We start from the raw sequence: 15,825 nt of genomic DNA on the forward strand, positions 1-15,825 counted from the left end.
GGACATCAGCGAGGAATGTGCAGCAGCTCTGAAGCTGACGGTGTTTAACCACAGTGGGAAAAAAAAATGTCCACCTGCAAACTTACACCCCCCTATTTTCGGACACAAACTCTCACACCCACCCTTGGGACACCCAGGCGACCCTGGCTGCACACACCCTTGCCTTCCCTCGGAGTGTGACACACTAGCCTCATTCTCTGACCCGTTTGGATCGCGGCCCAGAGGAAAAAAGATCGCCACCCGACTCTTCAGTCACTCTCTGTGAAGTCGCTCCTCCACACACACACACACACACACACACACACACACACACATGGGTGGACACTGAAGCATGAGATTGGAAAGCTATTGATTTGTTTTCTATATTAGACAAAAAAAGGACCTGCCCCCTCCCCTACACCCAACCAGCCTCCACAACTCTGCAGCTCCTTGCACGCGAGTGCTCGGTATAGGGGCAGATGTCCTCCCCAGAGGACTGGGCGAGCAGGGTGGGAGGAGGAGGACGGAGGGGTCCATTGTCTCCAGCACCTCTAAACCAAAGAGTTTGCTCTAAACAGTAATTATTCCCCCCCCACCCCTCCTCCTCTTCTTCTGCTCTCCTCTATCCCCATTTGCAGGCACCCCCAACTGCTGCCCTCAAGGCTCTAATTTGGGTCACAGGCCGCAGAATGGTATCTTAACACTCAGTCAAACCTACACCCGGCAAGAAGAGGCTGACACATGGGCCTGCCTTAAAAGATATAAGTCGATTTATTTTTTTTCTTTTGTCTAGAACCATGCACAAAAAAGTGAGTCACATTTAGCTAAACACATACCACAAATTAGACTTCTGCAGTGCCTGCATTTAAAGGAGCAGTGTGTAAGATTAAGGGGGATTTAGTGGCATCTAGCGGAGAGGACTGCAGATTGCAACCAGCTGAAACATCTCCCGGTTAGAATTCCTTCAGTGTTCAATGATCAGGAGGTTTTTAACAGGAGCCAAATTATCCACATTGGTGTTCTCCTCTCCAAAACAAACAGACCAGGTGGTTAAAACCAGTAAAAAACACTGAACAAAGTAGTTACACCTTAAAATCTGTGGTTTGCTGTTCGGCTCATTGCGGAGGGGCTGCTAACTATGGTGGCCAACACAAAAATACAAATGGCCTTAGAGCCAGTCAGTACGCTTATATAACATAAGAAAAAATCTAGTTATTGCACAAGTCCGACCAAAACTGGACTTTTAAAATACATGTTAACATGTTAGTCCGACTGAAATTGTACTAAATCAAAAGGTGGTCCCCCCTTTCAAAACAAATGGCCAGGTGACCAGGTTCAAAAATGCAAATGCATAAATGCAAATGGCCCTATTTAGAGCCAGTCTTTGGCATGTCCGATCTGGGCTACTGTAGAAACATGGCAGTGCAACATCCCCGTAAATAAGGACCCACTCCCTATGTAGATATAAACAGCTCATTCTAAGGTAACGAAAACACAACAATTCTTATTTTCAGGTGATTATACACTAAAGAAAAAATACTTATTATAGCATATTCCATTTCTGCCACTACATCCCCTGAAATCCTACACACTGGACCTTGTAAATGACACCCATAACTACCAACAAAGTAAAACATTTAACCACACAGAAAGCTGCGTGCACCATCAACTCAGCATCATCAGGAACTGAATCCTCGTAGTCTGCGAGAAAGCAAACACCCTCCATTCAACACCAGGGGTGAGAAAACAACCAGGAGACGCTGTTCATACAACTGTACCGCCCGAGAGACGGACGCTGCAGGGGCACTTCACACAGCGCTGTCAGCTGAGGAAAAAAATATCACACACACACACACCACACAAAAGAGCCACCAAAACAAACAGCCAAACCATCAATGGCTAGTAAAAGGAACTTATATTTATAAGTTGCTGTGTGAAGTTTTGACCAGACGGCACTTGAAAAGAACCACTTTTTTTGTGTAATTTTGCGATGCCACACATGATGTCTAATTCTGATCATCATCAGTAGCTTCCTTATTTCACCAAAGAGACAGGATATTATTCTACATGAAGATGATTTAAGCATGTTTGATGAGGTTTGTAGACATGCAACACCTCCTGACAGCAAAATCTAGTCCCCACCACATCATAGACTCACTTCACCTCCGGTAAAACTTTCAGAGTGTCTGTAATTTAACATGCTGGGAAACATCACTGAGTATATTTGAAGGAAGAAAAACCTTACCGGTAGGCATTGCGGCTTGGCTCCAATTCAACAGAAATTAGAGTGCGTTTTTTAAAAAGTGAGGCGCAGGTTTAAAAGGAAAGCAGGATTTCCCAAGCAGGTCACATATCCAGAGTATTCCAAAGAATATTCCCAGCAGAAGCCTGGAAAGAATTCCCTTAGATTTCCCAAACTGTCCCAGTCATTGTGAATCCTCTCTCCTGGAGCAAACGTGCAGTCCGCTTCTCCAAAATAAACACAGGAGCATACACTCTCAGGTTTTCTCCACACACTCTTCAGGCTGAGTCCTTCTCTCACTTCAGTTTGCTGAGGATCTCCTCTGTCTGAATGCCTCTCTCCCTCCCTCTCTCCTGTGGCAACACATCCACCGCCTGCATGTGTGTGTCTAAAAGTGTTCATGTGTGTGTTTGCATGTGAGTGTGTGTGTGTGTCAGAGTGAATGGCCTCTGCTCTCTCCTGCTCCCTCCCTGCTGGGTATTCCCCTCCCCTTAACTCCTCCTCCCTCTCTCCCACAGCAAATTACAAGGAGCTGGGAGTTCCTCCTCTCCTCTTTCCTCTCTTTCTTTCACTTCTTTTATCTTTTCCCCCTCTACTTCATTTCTGCCTCTTCTTCTCCTCTCCTCCCAAAAATCAAACTTTTAAGCTCAGTCTGCGACGCTTGCGGGGCTGGCGACCCTTTTGTGTGTGTGCGTCTGCTGCACGCTCAGCGGGGCAGCTGAACTGCTGCTGCTGGCGCACAGCTCCAGAGATCACACACGTACACACACTTTACAAGGAGGAGAGGAGGGGGTTACGGCTGATCAATAGGGCCGGGAGCCAGCTCAAACAAAAGCTCCTCGTCCACTGCGAGACACTGCACCGCTCATTGTGTCCGAGATCAGAGACAGGCTGCATAGATTGAGCGCACAAAATGTCAGAAGTGGGATTCAAGATGGACATGAACATCAGTGAGGATGGACACAGGTTCCCAAACTTTTCAACTAAAATAACTCTTTTTAAATCCATACTATGGGGAATAAACTGTTGACATGTTTTTAACAAAACACATCAAACTTTTCAATGCATCTGTCTTTAAAGGCACAGGCCAATTAGGTTCAGTTAACTCGTCGTCATCATCACAAGTATTTTGTGTTGAGCTGCATTAAAAAATTGAGATGTGGGACATTTAGGAGCCAGGAAGTGTTTGGTTAAAGACACTGAGTTGCATTTTGGTAACTGTAGGAATGTTTCTGGAGCTTGACTCATACAAAGGAGTGAAAATTAGGACGTCTCAGCCTCTGTGACCATCCCTTGATTTCAATATATGTCTTGTAAGTCCCCGATCTTTATAGAAGTGCAATACTCAATCCCTGGAGTGCCACTTTAGCGACAAGAACTTTGCTTAAATAAAAAACTACATCCACATTAATAAGTTTACATTTCAGAACAGCATTTTAAAGCAAAAACAATCTCTAGTGTTCACACAAGCGTTTTAGCACCATTTCAGATGATCTACGTCCATGTTAACACCCCTGAAAATGCATATCACATGACCATTCAAGTACACAGGGCATACGTATGCCGACTTAAACAGGAAGCAGGTTGTCTACTCTGTGGTTGCTTGCTTAGGTACAGAAAATACAACAAAAATGGCGAAGGCCAGAGATTTCCTAACTTGGACCGACAATAAGGTGGAACTGTAAGTGAAAATATCACATAAGTATAATGTGATCAAGAGGGTGGAAAACAGATTGGGAGTCGTTGCAAGGCACATATCAGAGCGTCTCCAGGAGCATTATCCATTGCTGGAGGAAGCCATGGCAGTGGGAAAGGAATAACATTACACACACAAGAAGGATGAACTCACAAAAGATACGTAGACCTAGCTTATAATGTTTTGGCTTGACATGTCCTGACTGATAAGATCCAATCGGAAAGTTAATGCAACCATCGTTTTCAAAAGTCTCAGTTTCCGCCCATCCAGACTAAAACGCAACCCCAGAGTTTTCAAACTAAAACAGGATCAGCAGTGTTTTCAAAGGTCTCCATTTTAGGGATTCTAAAATTCCGGGTTAGTGTGGACGTAAATGTAGCAAAAGATATGCTGTTCAAAATAAAAATGTATGAGTGTGAATGTAGCCTTGGTTAGTCAATGTATTACAACAGGAAATATTTAAGCAAGGACATAAGAATCCGAACAAGTATTCATTGACAACTTTTAATAGATTTACAATTTCTAGTCCTTCTCTACACCGAGTATAAAAACTTTTTTGGTTGATACCCTGCTCTATCTAATTGCCACTCCTGTCACCAGCTGCATGTATCTACAGGTTGTGACCAGACCACCCAAAGTTTCTTGTTTTAACTGAATACTTTTGAGGTCTGAGGAACTAAAATATCCAATAATTACAAGAGAAAAAGCAAAGAGTAGAGGACAGTTTGGAAAAATAAACACAGTCCATTTTGTTTTTATCCTAGGGCCTCTCAGATTCATGCTGTGACCCCTCATAGGTGTCCTGATCCCCAGGTTGGGACCCTCTGCTCTTAAAGTGTATAATTCCGGAAAGCAGTTATAGTTCAGGACAGGCCATGTGTCCCGCGAGGAAGACACACGTGAGACAATGGGCCCTCAGTCTCACGCACTAAAGCAAATGTGTTGACTATTTGTCGTCCCTCTTTAAGGACAGGGACTGGTCCCAGCAGCATGGGGTCCTGCTAACACCACCCCCTTCTCCTCAGCAATACAATAATAGAGACCCCCTAGACTACCCTCACACACACACACACACACACACACACACACACCAGACCCCAAGTAGCACGACCCCTCTCTCTAATGGTCTGAGGGTCCGCTGACCCACGAAGCCCCTAAACCTCCACTCCCAAACCAAATACTGTCCACCTCCCCCTGCCACCTCCCCTCCTCACACACACACATACACACACACACACACACACACACACACACACACACACCATCCATAATGAGCACCTCTAGCTTGGCAAACACACAGTGGGAGCGTCTAAACTCCTCGGTTCAGCCAAGCACGACCCGTTGATGACAGAAACCTACAGCAGCAGTCCAGCTTATCTGATGCCCCCCGTGTGCTCCAGCGGTCTCCACGCCACTCTCTGCAGGAGATCGACCACTGAAACAATATTGTTCCTCTTTTACTGGATATGAAAATCGCTATATGAGCTGCAACACATGTAGACACAGTGATTTAAAGGGGGATGAAAGGGGAGACGTTGAGGCTGAGGGTGCTGATAAAAATCAAAGATTAGCTCCATGTTTTGGCTGCAGATTTGATCCAGCACGAGAAAACCTTCATTAGCAGTCTATCTTTTCTTTGAAGAGAGAAACCTTGCATCATCTTGAGGTTGGTGCGCCAATGGTGATAATTTCCATTACTGATATAATCTGTTGATTATAATTTATTAATCATCCAGTCTGTGAAATGCCTGATGTCTTCCTTGGTTTTGGCTGTCTCGAGGAATAGTGCAACATTTTGTTAAATGCGCTTGTTCACTTTCTTGCCAAGCGTCAGATGAGGACGTTGATACCAATCTCATGTCTATACACTAAATATGAAGCTGGAGCCAGAAGGTGGTTAGCTTAGCTTAGCATCAAGACTTCAGTGGCTTCTAGCGGTGAGTATTTGCAGACTGAAACCAGCTGAAACTTCTCCCATGTGCCAAGTGTGAACCTGTGGTTAGGATTCCTCAGGAGCCGAATGATCCACAGAGGTCTCCCTCTCTCCAAAACAACCACCTGACCAGGTGATTATAACTAGTAAAAGTAACACATTAAAAATCTTTTATTTTCCTTACGCTGTTTGGCTTGTTGCAGTGGGGCTGCTAACTATGGTGGTCAACAAGAAAATGCAAATTACCTATCAAGAGACAGCCAGTACGTTTACAGGACATTAGTGAAAATCAATATGTGTTAGTCCGACTAAAACTGCAGTTTTAAAATACATGTAAACATGTTAGCCCAACTGCAATCGTACTAAATCGAATGTCTCAAAGTCGGACTTACAAACCAAGTTAATGTGATTGGGAGTCGAATTACTCAGCATGTGTACAGTCAATCAGACCCAAACTGTTCGAGGCGCTCAGTGCATTCTCCACAGGTTCCACTCACGCTTTGACCCCCAAGTCGAAAGCATTAAATGCGTAACAGAAGAAGAAACCGGTAACAATATGCAGAAGTCTACATTCAGAGTCGTGCATTATTAGACAGACAAAATGTTCAGAGCTGTAAAGTTGTCCACCATGGTACCATTTTACCACTAGCTAACCGTAGCTAACTTGTTTGCCCATTGTTTGCCCTGTGACGAAATGGGTCAACCGGAAAAAGGTCCAATACTAACAAGGTGAAAGGGGGCACATCGCCACCTGTCGTAGCAGAGTCGGACATACCTCTGTCAATAAGCTGATTCCCCTCCCGTGCTTGTAGACTGGGAAAAAGACAGTAGTCTGATGAAATGGCCTAGTCGAGCTGTAACCATAGCTTGACGAAACTGACATTCAGAACCTCTAGCCAATGTAATCTTGCCCATGTCTGTAATTTAATTTGTTTTGTTTTTTTACGGTTTATTACTACCTTCCCCACTGTGTGTGTTCATGTACCGTCCCCTTAAAGACATACTACTGCGTGAAGTCACGAGACTCCGTCCAGTCCACAACCTGAAAGCAACATGGAGGAGAACTCAAACACCGAGCCAACTGAGCAACTTCAGCAGCTTGTACCAAAGAGAAATGGTCTGTCCGTCATTTGGACACATTTTGGCTTTCACAAAGACGACACTGTACAGAAAGAAATCAAGTGTAAACACTTCGAGAAAACCATTTCAGCAAAACCACCAATTAGTTTCAGCACTGGGCTCAATCACATTACCGAATATGAACAGTGCACAGCTCAAAAAACAGAAAGAGTCTGACAAGCGCCCAGCAACAAGTGGCTCCACAAAGCAGCTCTCGATAACTCAAGCATTTACAAAGGCTACACAATATTCAAATGATCAAAAATTCAATAAATAACCATGAACAGTTCATCTGTGTGTGTGTTTCCTTCAATTATTTTAAAATTACAAGATAAGATTTGCACTCCATCAGAAAAAAATATCCTAGCTTCAATAGTTGAGCATATTTACAGCACAAACCTTGTCAGTGAACTATGATGGCAAAAACAAAATAGTCGTGCAGTTATTGCAATCAAGGTAAAATGTTTGATCAATCATGATGTTAATTTGAGGTCATACCACCCAGCCCTACCCTGGACCTTTAACTGATTATCAAACTTTAAATCGACTTATAGTTTCTGCACTACTAGCGGTCAAGTCAATAACATGTTTTTTCCCTCTGCAGTGCTCCCAGTGCGCCACACTTCTCAACACCGGCACCCTCTCTCGGCTCTGCTCCAGTGTCATTCCCCTCTCGCCTGTCATCCCTCGCCACTCAGAGAGCAGCTCTCCCGACACACCTCCCTCCTCTTCTCAGGGATAAAAACAAGCTACACACAGACAAACACCCTCCCAAACACCCTCCATGCACCCAGAGTCAGAATTGATGGTTTGAGAGTTTGCAGTGTTGCCAAGATGATTGGGAGCCATAGCGCCGTGGTGGTCACTATGACGACAGCGAGGCATTCATCTCCAGGGCAGAGTGGCATGTGGAAAGACAGTGAGGGGAAAAAGAGACAGAGGGCTGGAGAGAGGGAAGAAAATGCTTATTGTCAATAAACCACTCCGTTCCTCATAACACTCGGGCAGTGCAAACAGTGAGGCAGGGCACGGGGTTCATACACACTCTATTTAACTTTTACTGGTGCTCGCACACACTCGCACAATCGCTTGTTTTCCAACAGCATTGTAAACTCTGACTTGAAAGGCCACGGCGTCTTGAAAATGTTTTAGTGTGTGTGTGTAATCGGAAATAAAAAACTGTCCCTGTGCACTTAAGCATGTCCTGGAGGGACAAGGGCTGTAGGCGGAGAGCTTATTTAATGGTTGTTATTGCAGTGGGCAGTGTGTGTGTGTTCGCATGCGTGTACGTGTGTGTGTGTGTGTGTGTGTGTGTGTGTGTGTGAGAAATCAGGTCCAACCTCTTGTTCATACAGCCTGACAGCTTCTTCATTTTCTCAGCTGTCCACAGTTTAAAGTGAAGGCTGTTTCTGTGGTAACGTCTGCAGCACACTGGAGGACTGAGCCGGGAGAATACAGAGGGAAACAGATTCAGACTGAGAGAGACTGTGACTAATGACAGGAGTTTGTGGGTGGAGGGGTCATTCATATACAGTTTCCCCCTCCCTCTGTGACCCTGTCTGTCTTTGTCATTGCTGAGATGGATCATCTGCAGACACACTCTCCTTCCTTCCTTCTTTCTCTCTCTCTCTCTCTCTCTCTCTTTCTCTCTCACACACACGCACAGACTTTTAAAGTGTCACAACCCTTAAAGCTTTTGTTCTTGCTGCCTGAGCTCTTCATTAACCCCTTAACACACAGTTTTGTGCCTCTTAAGTAACTTTAAGACTGAAGAATTCATTCCCCACACTCTGACAGTCTGACAGATATTCTGTATCCGACAAGTCCTCCAAATGAAACTACGAAATCCATCATTAGTCCATGCTATCTCCACATGTGACAACACTGTGGTTAAGGTTTGGTTTAGGGTGCCCTGTTTGGTACAGTTCAGTCGAACTCAAGTTCGTTTGCCCCTTAAGTGCGGTCCATTTGGGCAGGTGTGAACACAGCAATCACACTTGGATGCGCACCAAAACAACCAGACCAAGACCTTCTTGAAGAGGTGGTCTTGGTCCGGTTACAAACAAACTCTGGTGCGGTTTGTTTGTGATGAGAACGTGTTCTGACCTCGATCTGAACCAACTGCAGTCACATGACACATTGTTTGGGTTGAACATGAGCATGTTACAGTCCTGGCCGTGCCTCGTTTTCAAACTGTTTGGTTTGACTAAAATGAACAATGACAGCAATATAGTCCACGATGAGCAGCGCTAAAATCAACCTGCGTAGTTGTCCCTCCACTGTGACGTTAGAAAGTGTCACATTTATCTTGCAAGTGTACTCTTCTTCAACATTTTGTTTACTTCCTGGATTTTTCCAACATGGAAATTCTGACCAGTCAAGAGCAGCTTTCTCACACAAGGCATTTGATCTGGTCTGCTTGTAAATGCTGCCATGAGAACACGAACCAACTCTCGGCAATTATGCATATTTGTAACAATATTAGTCCCTGAGTCAGACCAAAGCAAGACAACTCTAGGTCAGACAGCACCCTTAGGCACAAAAACAAGTTACGTAGCTTTAGGGAGAGATCGTGGTTTGGTTTAAAACAAGTCCTTAATTAAGGGTTGGGTTGAAGTGAATACATCCGTAAGGTTAGGGGACCTTCATTGCCATGGTTACAGTTTTTGTTGGAAACAGGAAATTAATTCCTATTCCTTTTCAGACATGAAATGTAAATTTTGTTGCTTATTGAAAATCTGTTGTGTATGTTCACCGTTATTTATTAGCTACTTTTGTTTTTTCTGTTTACATAGTATTTTTTTTTTCTTTAAATTTTCTAAATCAGCTATCTCCTGTGTTAAAGTCTATTGTTTTATGGCACTATTCAAACATTAATTTATCAACTTAATAGTCAGAGTGGACTGGCAGTCAGTTTCTTGTTACGAGGGCGATGTTCTGCTTTGTTTCAGCCTAACGGTATGTGTCCACAGAACCCGTCATTTCCATGCTTCCTATTTATTGTCTATGTAAGTGGTCATGCATTGTGGTAACGCTGCGTTGCGTTTTGAGAGACAGGGCATCATTTGCATGACATTGAATTTAGGCTTCTTTATGCAAATCAGGGACATTGAGCGCACATCACCACCACTGGAAACTTTTAAACCATACGTTGTCGATCTACAATGAAGACAGATTCAGCAACTGCATGGCTTATATCTTGCCCTAAAAGTTTTCAGAAACACATTTTGGTGAACATTTCTTTGCTATGACAGAAAGTTTCCAAACAAGCTGCTATGTTGAAATCTGGGAGAGAACAGCCCACAAGACAAATAGTCCATCCATCAAGCGTCCAGTGTTAGGGAGGAAGCACAATAACAAACCCCTGACCCGTACCATAACCCAATGGTTTCCAACTGGCCCAGATTTCTCCTTAGTCATTAGTTCGAGGTCCCACAGGTAAATGCAATCAGCATCATAATTGTGTTTGGGAACGACTGCCATACTGATTACAATCAGTACGAGTGATGCATCTGCCTTCTTTATTTTCAGTTGATACAAAAGCGGTTGCAGTTAGAGGCAAGTAACATTTTCACGCCAATACCAAAATGCAAATGCTAATTTAACGGAATAGTTCGACATTTTGGGAAATGCACTTGTTTGCTTTCTGGCAGTGAGCTGCATAAGATGGGAAGATCAATACCGCTATTTGTGCACTAGCTAAGAAGCTACAGCTAGCAGCTGGTTAGCTTAGTTTAGACCTGCCTTGAATCTGCCTAATTGGTCCGACACCTGATGTTTTTAAATCACTGAACACTCTCATGCAAACTGAGACACAGGCGACAATAGGCCTTTTTACTGGGAGACATTTAACATGTCATAATATTGATGATTTAATCTGGCTGCTTCAGTTTCAGGGTCCTGACACTGCGAATACTGACTCACTGTCATGTCTGACTGGAAGACTTAAAGCCATATTTGAGAGCATTTGAACAAATTTGAACAAATTTTGGTTTTGAGTAGTGATCACTGACCCAACAACAGGTCATTGAGGTTCAAGAGGTTAAATTCCCTCTGTTAAGTGGCACTTCTACTTCAGACTTCCCTTCAGGCTGATGTGAGAAAGTGGTCTACATCCCGTTAGTGATGCGGTGCAGCACACTTGTTTCAGCACATTTGTCTTATTACATCAACAGAGTCCATAAATCATGAGCAGATCTCTGGCCAACAACAACCAGTGAGAAACTTTTACCATTCTCTGTGCCGCGGCTGATTTCATCTGTGTCAAATCTACAATCCTGATTAACTCTGTAATATCCCGTATTGATTCCCCCTTTCCCAGATTTATGAGGTTTCCAGATTCACGGACGGTATTCCCTCGGGCCGCAGCAGCCTGCTCGCAGTGCCAGGACAAGTCCAGGAATTTCTGACTCCTGGCGGCCAGAAATCTGACTGAGGCAGTGGTTTCAGCTTATATAAGAGCAGGAATCCCTCAAAACTGGCCGGAGGAGCATCCAGGAAAACAAGGAGCGTCTTCGCCATTCCAGCAGACTAAACAACAGTTACACAGAAATAACTACAGCTACTACGTCAACAACAACAAGGTCAACAGCCGCAGCTAATGATAGAGAAGGGTGGCACCACGGGCTGTAGCAGAACCTGGGGAAAGTATTTACGATGCGAGATAATGTCAGGATAAGTATGCGGGGAGTTAAGTTCACATTAACAGATGCAGATAAAAGAGGAGAAGGAAATCAGAGGGAGGAGTAGAGAAGAAAAACAGGTGGTTCACAGAAACTTTCATTTCTCATAGGTGAGTATTATTTGGCTGTGGGGATTTCTTTATAAATCAAAAGCAATACACTGGTAATGTCCACTGTGTGTATATGTGTGTGTGTGTGTGTGTGCGTGCAGAGTTATTGTGTGCCGAGTGAATACGTGAGCATGTGTGGCGGATACAGGGAGGAAGCTGTGTTTGGCCTCAGATTAAAATGCAGGACGAGGGTCCCGCTCCAGGAAAGGAGACCAGCAGAGCGCAGACATAGGGACTTTTGTCCCATTAGGGAAACACGTGATGCTTACTAAAATAATACAGTTTATTAGATGAAGGAAGAGGTTAAACGCACTTCAACCGTCTCACAAGGATGAAAACACACCTGGCGTCAAAATGTTAGCCCTAAAATAAAGTTTGCTTTAATGTGTGTCCAGTGTACTTTGGTCTCTTCTGATAACACAGTGTGCTCCTACTTTATTTACAATGCTATGAGGAAACTAAATAATATATTTCTTAAATGTGTAGTAATGTGTTTAATATGCACATTTATATCATGGATTTGTTAAGAGCAAAAGAAAAGATTTAAAAGTGATTAAGGAAGATATTTGTCTGTAATTATTTTTCTTATATTTATTTTTTGGGGGTAACCAAAGACAACACGGTAATGTATACCGTTTAACAACAACAACATTTAACATTTACAACAGAGGACGCTGATCCCTGAATTTTTGAACACTACGTACAAGAAGACCCAGTGGTTTAGAAGTAATCTGACTGGATTTCTGCTAATTGATAAAAAACAAAAATCTGGATTATCCAAAATACAATAAAACTTTTTAATTGGTCAAATATATCAAGATTTATTTATATTGTCCACTTGATTGGTTAAACTGATATAATGATAAAAGTAGATAAAGTAGACATTAGTGACCTATTAAGCCTTTCCGTATAGTAAGGTAAAAAATAATAAAGGCTTTTGTCCCCATAAAATGAACCACAATGACACAGTCTAAAGCAGATTCTAAAAACTGTATCCCCCCATTTTCTCTCTCTTAAAATAAAAATACCAAAAGTGACCCCACACTGGCGATTCTACCTCAACGAGATGAACACCAACCACTTACGGAATCCTTCTACAAACAAACAAACAAACAAAAATCATAAAAACAAAGGCAACAAAAGTCTCGCAAAACATAAAGTTTAAAACTATTTGCCTCTGAAAATCTCAAACTAGTCTACATAAAACTTTAAAAATTAAATATACAACCACTTTAAAAGGGGAAACACCCCAAACCACACGATACAATAAGGCAATAAAATAATTTGACAGTTAAAATAATATAAAAAAAGGGAACAAGTGATATGAAATCCCATTTAGAGCACTTGTTATCTGGATTTGGTATTTCTGAAAAGTGTGTATCTGGATCGGGGTGATCATCAGTAATATTTTAGATGGTTTTACCATTATAAATACTGGAATATAATCCAGATTTAACCACATAGTACACAGCATACATGGGAGACTGCGACTAAAAATGTTAAAAGTCTCGTCTAACATAAAACCAACAAGTACAAGACACCATAACACAGTAAAAAAAATAAAGAAAAAAGTGTAAAAAAACAGGGGCAGATGACCAAAAAGTCAAGTGACAAAAGCCATAAATCTGAATTGCTAAGATTTACGGCGCGAGTCACCCGTGACGACAAATGAGTTCATCCCATTTTCTCTGTAAATGTGTGTCCCTCAGAAGCTGGGTGCTCCAGTTAGAGCTCCCAGAATGAGGACACACCACAAAGGAGAGCACACACACACACACACCCACACCAAACACTTAGGTAAGAGTGTGAGGGTGGCTGTTTTTAAACTACGCTCTAAAATAACTATGCTTGGGGTAATAAACTGCGACAGGAAGGTTTGTTAAAGAACGTGCACCCAGACGATAAACACAAGGAGCTGGATGGAGGGTCATGTGGAAGATGGAAAAACAGAGTCAGACAACAATCAATCAGACAGTCTGATGAAGAGCTTGTAGCCTGAAACGTCACCTCGGGGACAAATATATGTTCATGGGAGCATTAACTAGTGTGCGGACTGTGTTTTTCCGTCAGGTAAAACTGACAAATCTGTCGTGTCCAGTGTTAATCATCAAAAAGTCCCTGTGGAGATAGGGCACATCTGTTGAAGCTATATTCAGACTTCAGCTTCTTCTAATGTTTTCCTAACAGAAAGCGCTAAAACTGCAAAGCCAAGGCTTAAAAACACCTGCAACACCATGTTAGTCATCATCTCAGACACACAACGTCCACCCAGCACTGACTCCCAGGCTTAAACCCAAATTGCAGCAGTCTGACACGGTTCCGAATCAGACAAGTGGGCAAAGGTGCCATTAGAGTAAATTGAAACTTTGGGCTGAGTAATTGGAGGTCAGACAGGGTTTGGCGCAGTCGACCTCTGCAATTACGATTAAATAAAGAGCTGAGCTGTTTGGGAGGAAAAACCTCTGCACCGTGACGTCGAAGCATGTTGTTAAGCAGAGCCATTTAAAGTAAATTAAAGTAAAACTGAGGCCATACTCTGTCCTGGAAGTTTAAAACACAAAGGCAACTCACCTCAAAGAGACCATTCCCACAATTAGCCTTTCCTCAGCTGCTGGTATCCCAGTATCCTGTCACAGGTTAGATCCATGTCCACGCATTCGTAAAAAGTTTCTCACTAAACGTACAGTCTTAGAAACGCTGACTGGCTTCAGAGAGGTAGGTAGGGCTCATGTCAAGGCGGCCCGGTCCGTGGTCCACCCCTCTATGAGGTCAGTTCAGAGAGAAAGAGAGACACTGAGAGGAAAGAGGGGAGAACAGATGGAAGCAAATCGCAACTGAACTGACTGCCCACTGGGAAGGGAGGGAGGGGAGGGGGGGACGGCGAGGGAGAGAAGAGCTCGCACATCCAAGCAGCCCACTTCCTGACCAATTACTGCTGCAAGACTAGTCTCTCTCTGCCTCTCTCCAACCGGGCCCTCACTCCCTGCTCCTATCTCACTCTGCGGTGTGGGATCGCCGCGAGGACTGGAGAGCGGCCAGCACTGCAGGCGACACAAGTGACAGAAATTAACACTGCAAAAAAAAGGCGAGAGCGGGCTGTCGTTGAAACTGTGACGAGGACAGAAGTGGGGAGACAGTGATCGAGAATTAAGGGAGATAATGGTGTCATCTAGTGTGTGGTGGGCAAGACAGAAAGCTGATGCAGACGAGGAGAGGAAAAGAGGGCAGCGCAAGGACGAGCCGTCTCGTCTAACCCCGAAAAACACAAGTGGGTCACATTACACACAGCATCTATTTCTGCCACTTTCTCAGTCTTGACTCCTCTGTGTCACTTTCAATATCAGACCCTCTTAGATGTAGAGGTAGAGTCAGGGTAAAGGGTTGGACTGCCCCCTAAAACAGCCAGCGAGCACAGACCACATGGCTCAGAGCTCAAAGTGCAACCTGCTGTGAGCTGGTGAGCACACACAGAAAATATCCAAGCCACTGGTCATTGTGTGTGTGTGAGTAATTTGGTCATTGTTCTGCATCCTAAGAGAGCAGGATGGAGGAAAGTCCCCTCTCTCCGAGCCAGTGGCTGTTGTTCCTGCCTCCTGGCAGCAAGGCTTCCTGGGATTGATAAAGCAGCTCCTGTCAGCATACACACTTTCTCACTTCCATGTTTTTAAGTTTTTCCAGGGAAAACAAAACTGCACGTGGTCTCCGTGCGATCGCCGACGGTGGCGAACATTGACCTTTGATAAGAAACCACCTGGGATGCACTTAACTCTGAAAATAAATGACCTAAATCTTCTTAAAAACACACACAATGGAGCACGCAGTGACTTTCAGCACACGTCAATTAACCTGAGGCACCTTTTTAACCCCCGCTGTCTGTGACCTACTGTCGCAGTGACCAGTGACCACACAAACAGAGCTGATGTGGGTCAGCGACTTGCTGCTGCTGTTATCCTAACCTGGATAAACCCACAAACACAGCACCAAGTCTTTGTAACCCAACACCACACCTTGCACTTTAAAACATGCAGAGACAATGACAGACGATAGCACCGTGTCTGAGGAAA

The 15,825-nt window shown here is 43.7% G+C and overlaps 1 protein-coding gene across 2 annotated transcripts in view; it reads right to left on the reverse strand.

The window, feature by feature from the left end:
- LOC117271299 (pleckstrin homology domain-containing family G member 1) overlaps positions 1–14,576 on the reverse strand; it is a 54,097-nt gene extending 39,521 nt beyond the window's left edge. Inside the window, exon 1 of one of the 2 annotated variants that reach the window (XM_033649459.2) lies at positions 14,333–14,576. Coding sequence is in view for 1 of the 2 variants with exons in the window: in XM_078173858.1 (XP_078029984.1) it covers positions 2,225–2,234 (10 nt within the window). In the remaining variant the exon portion in view is untranslated. Of the gene's footprint in view, positions 1–2,224; positions 2,359–14,332 lie in introns of those variants that run through there. The other variant, XM_078173858.1, reaches the window with a different exon arrangement.
- Between the last annotated feature and the right edge of the window lie 1,249 nt (positions 14,577–15,825).

This window comes from Epinephelus lanceolatus, chromosome 13, assembly GCF_041903045.1.
Source record: "Epinephelus lanceolatus isolate andai-2023 chromosome 13, ASM4190304v1, whole genome shotgun sequence".
NCBI classification, from domain to species: Eukaryota; Metazoa; Chordata; class Actinopteri; order Perciformes; family Serranidae; genus Epinephelus; species Epinephelus lanceolatus.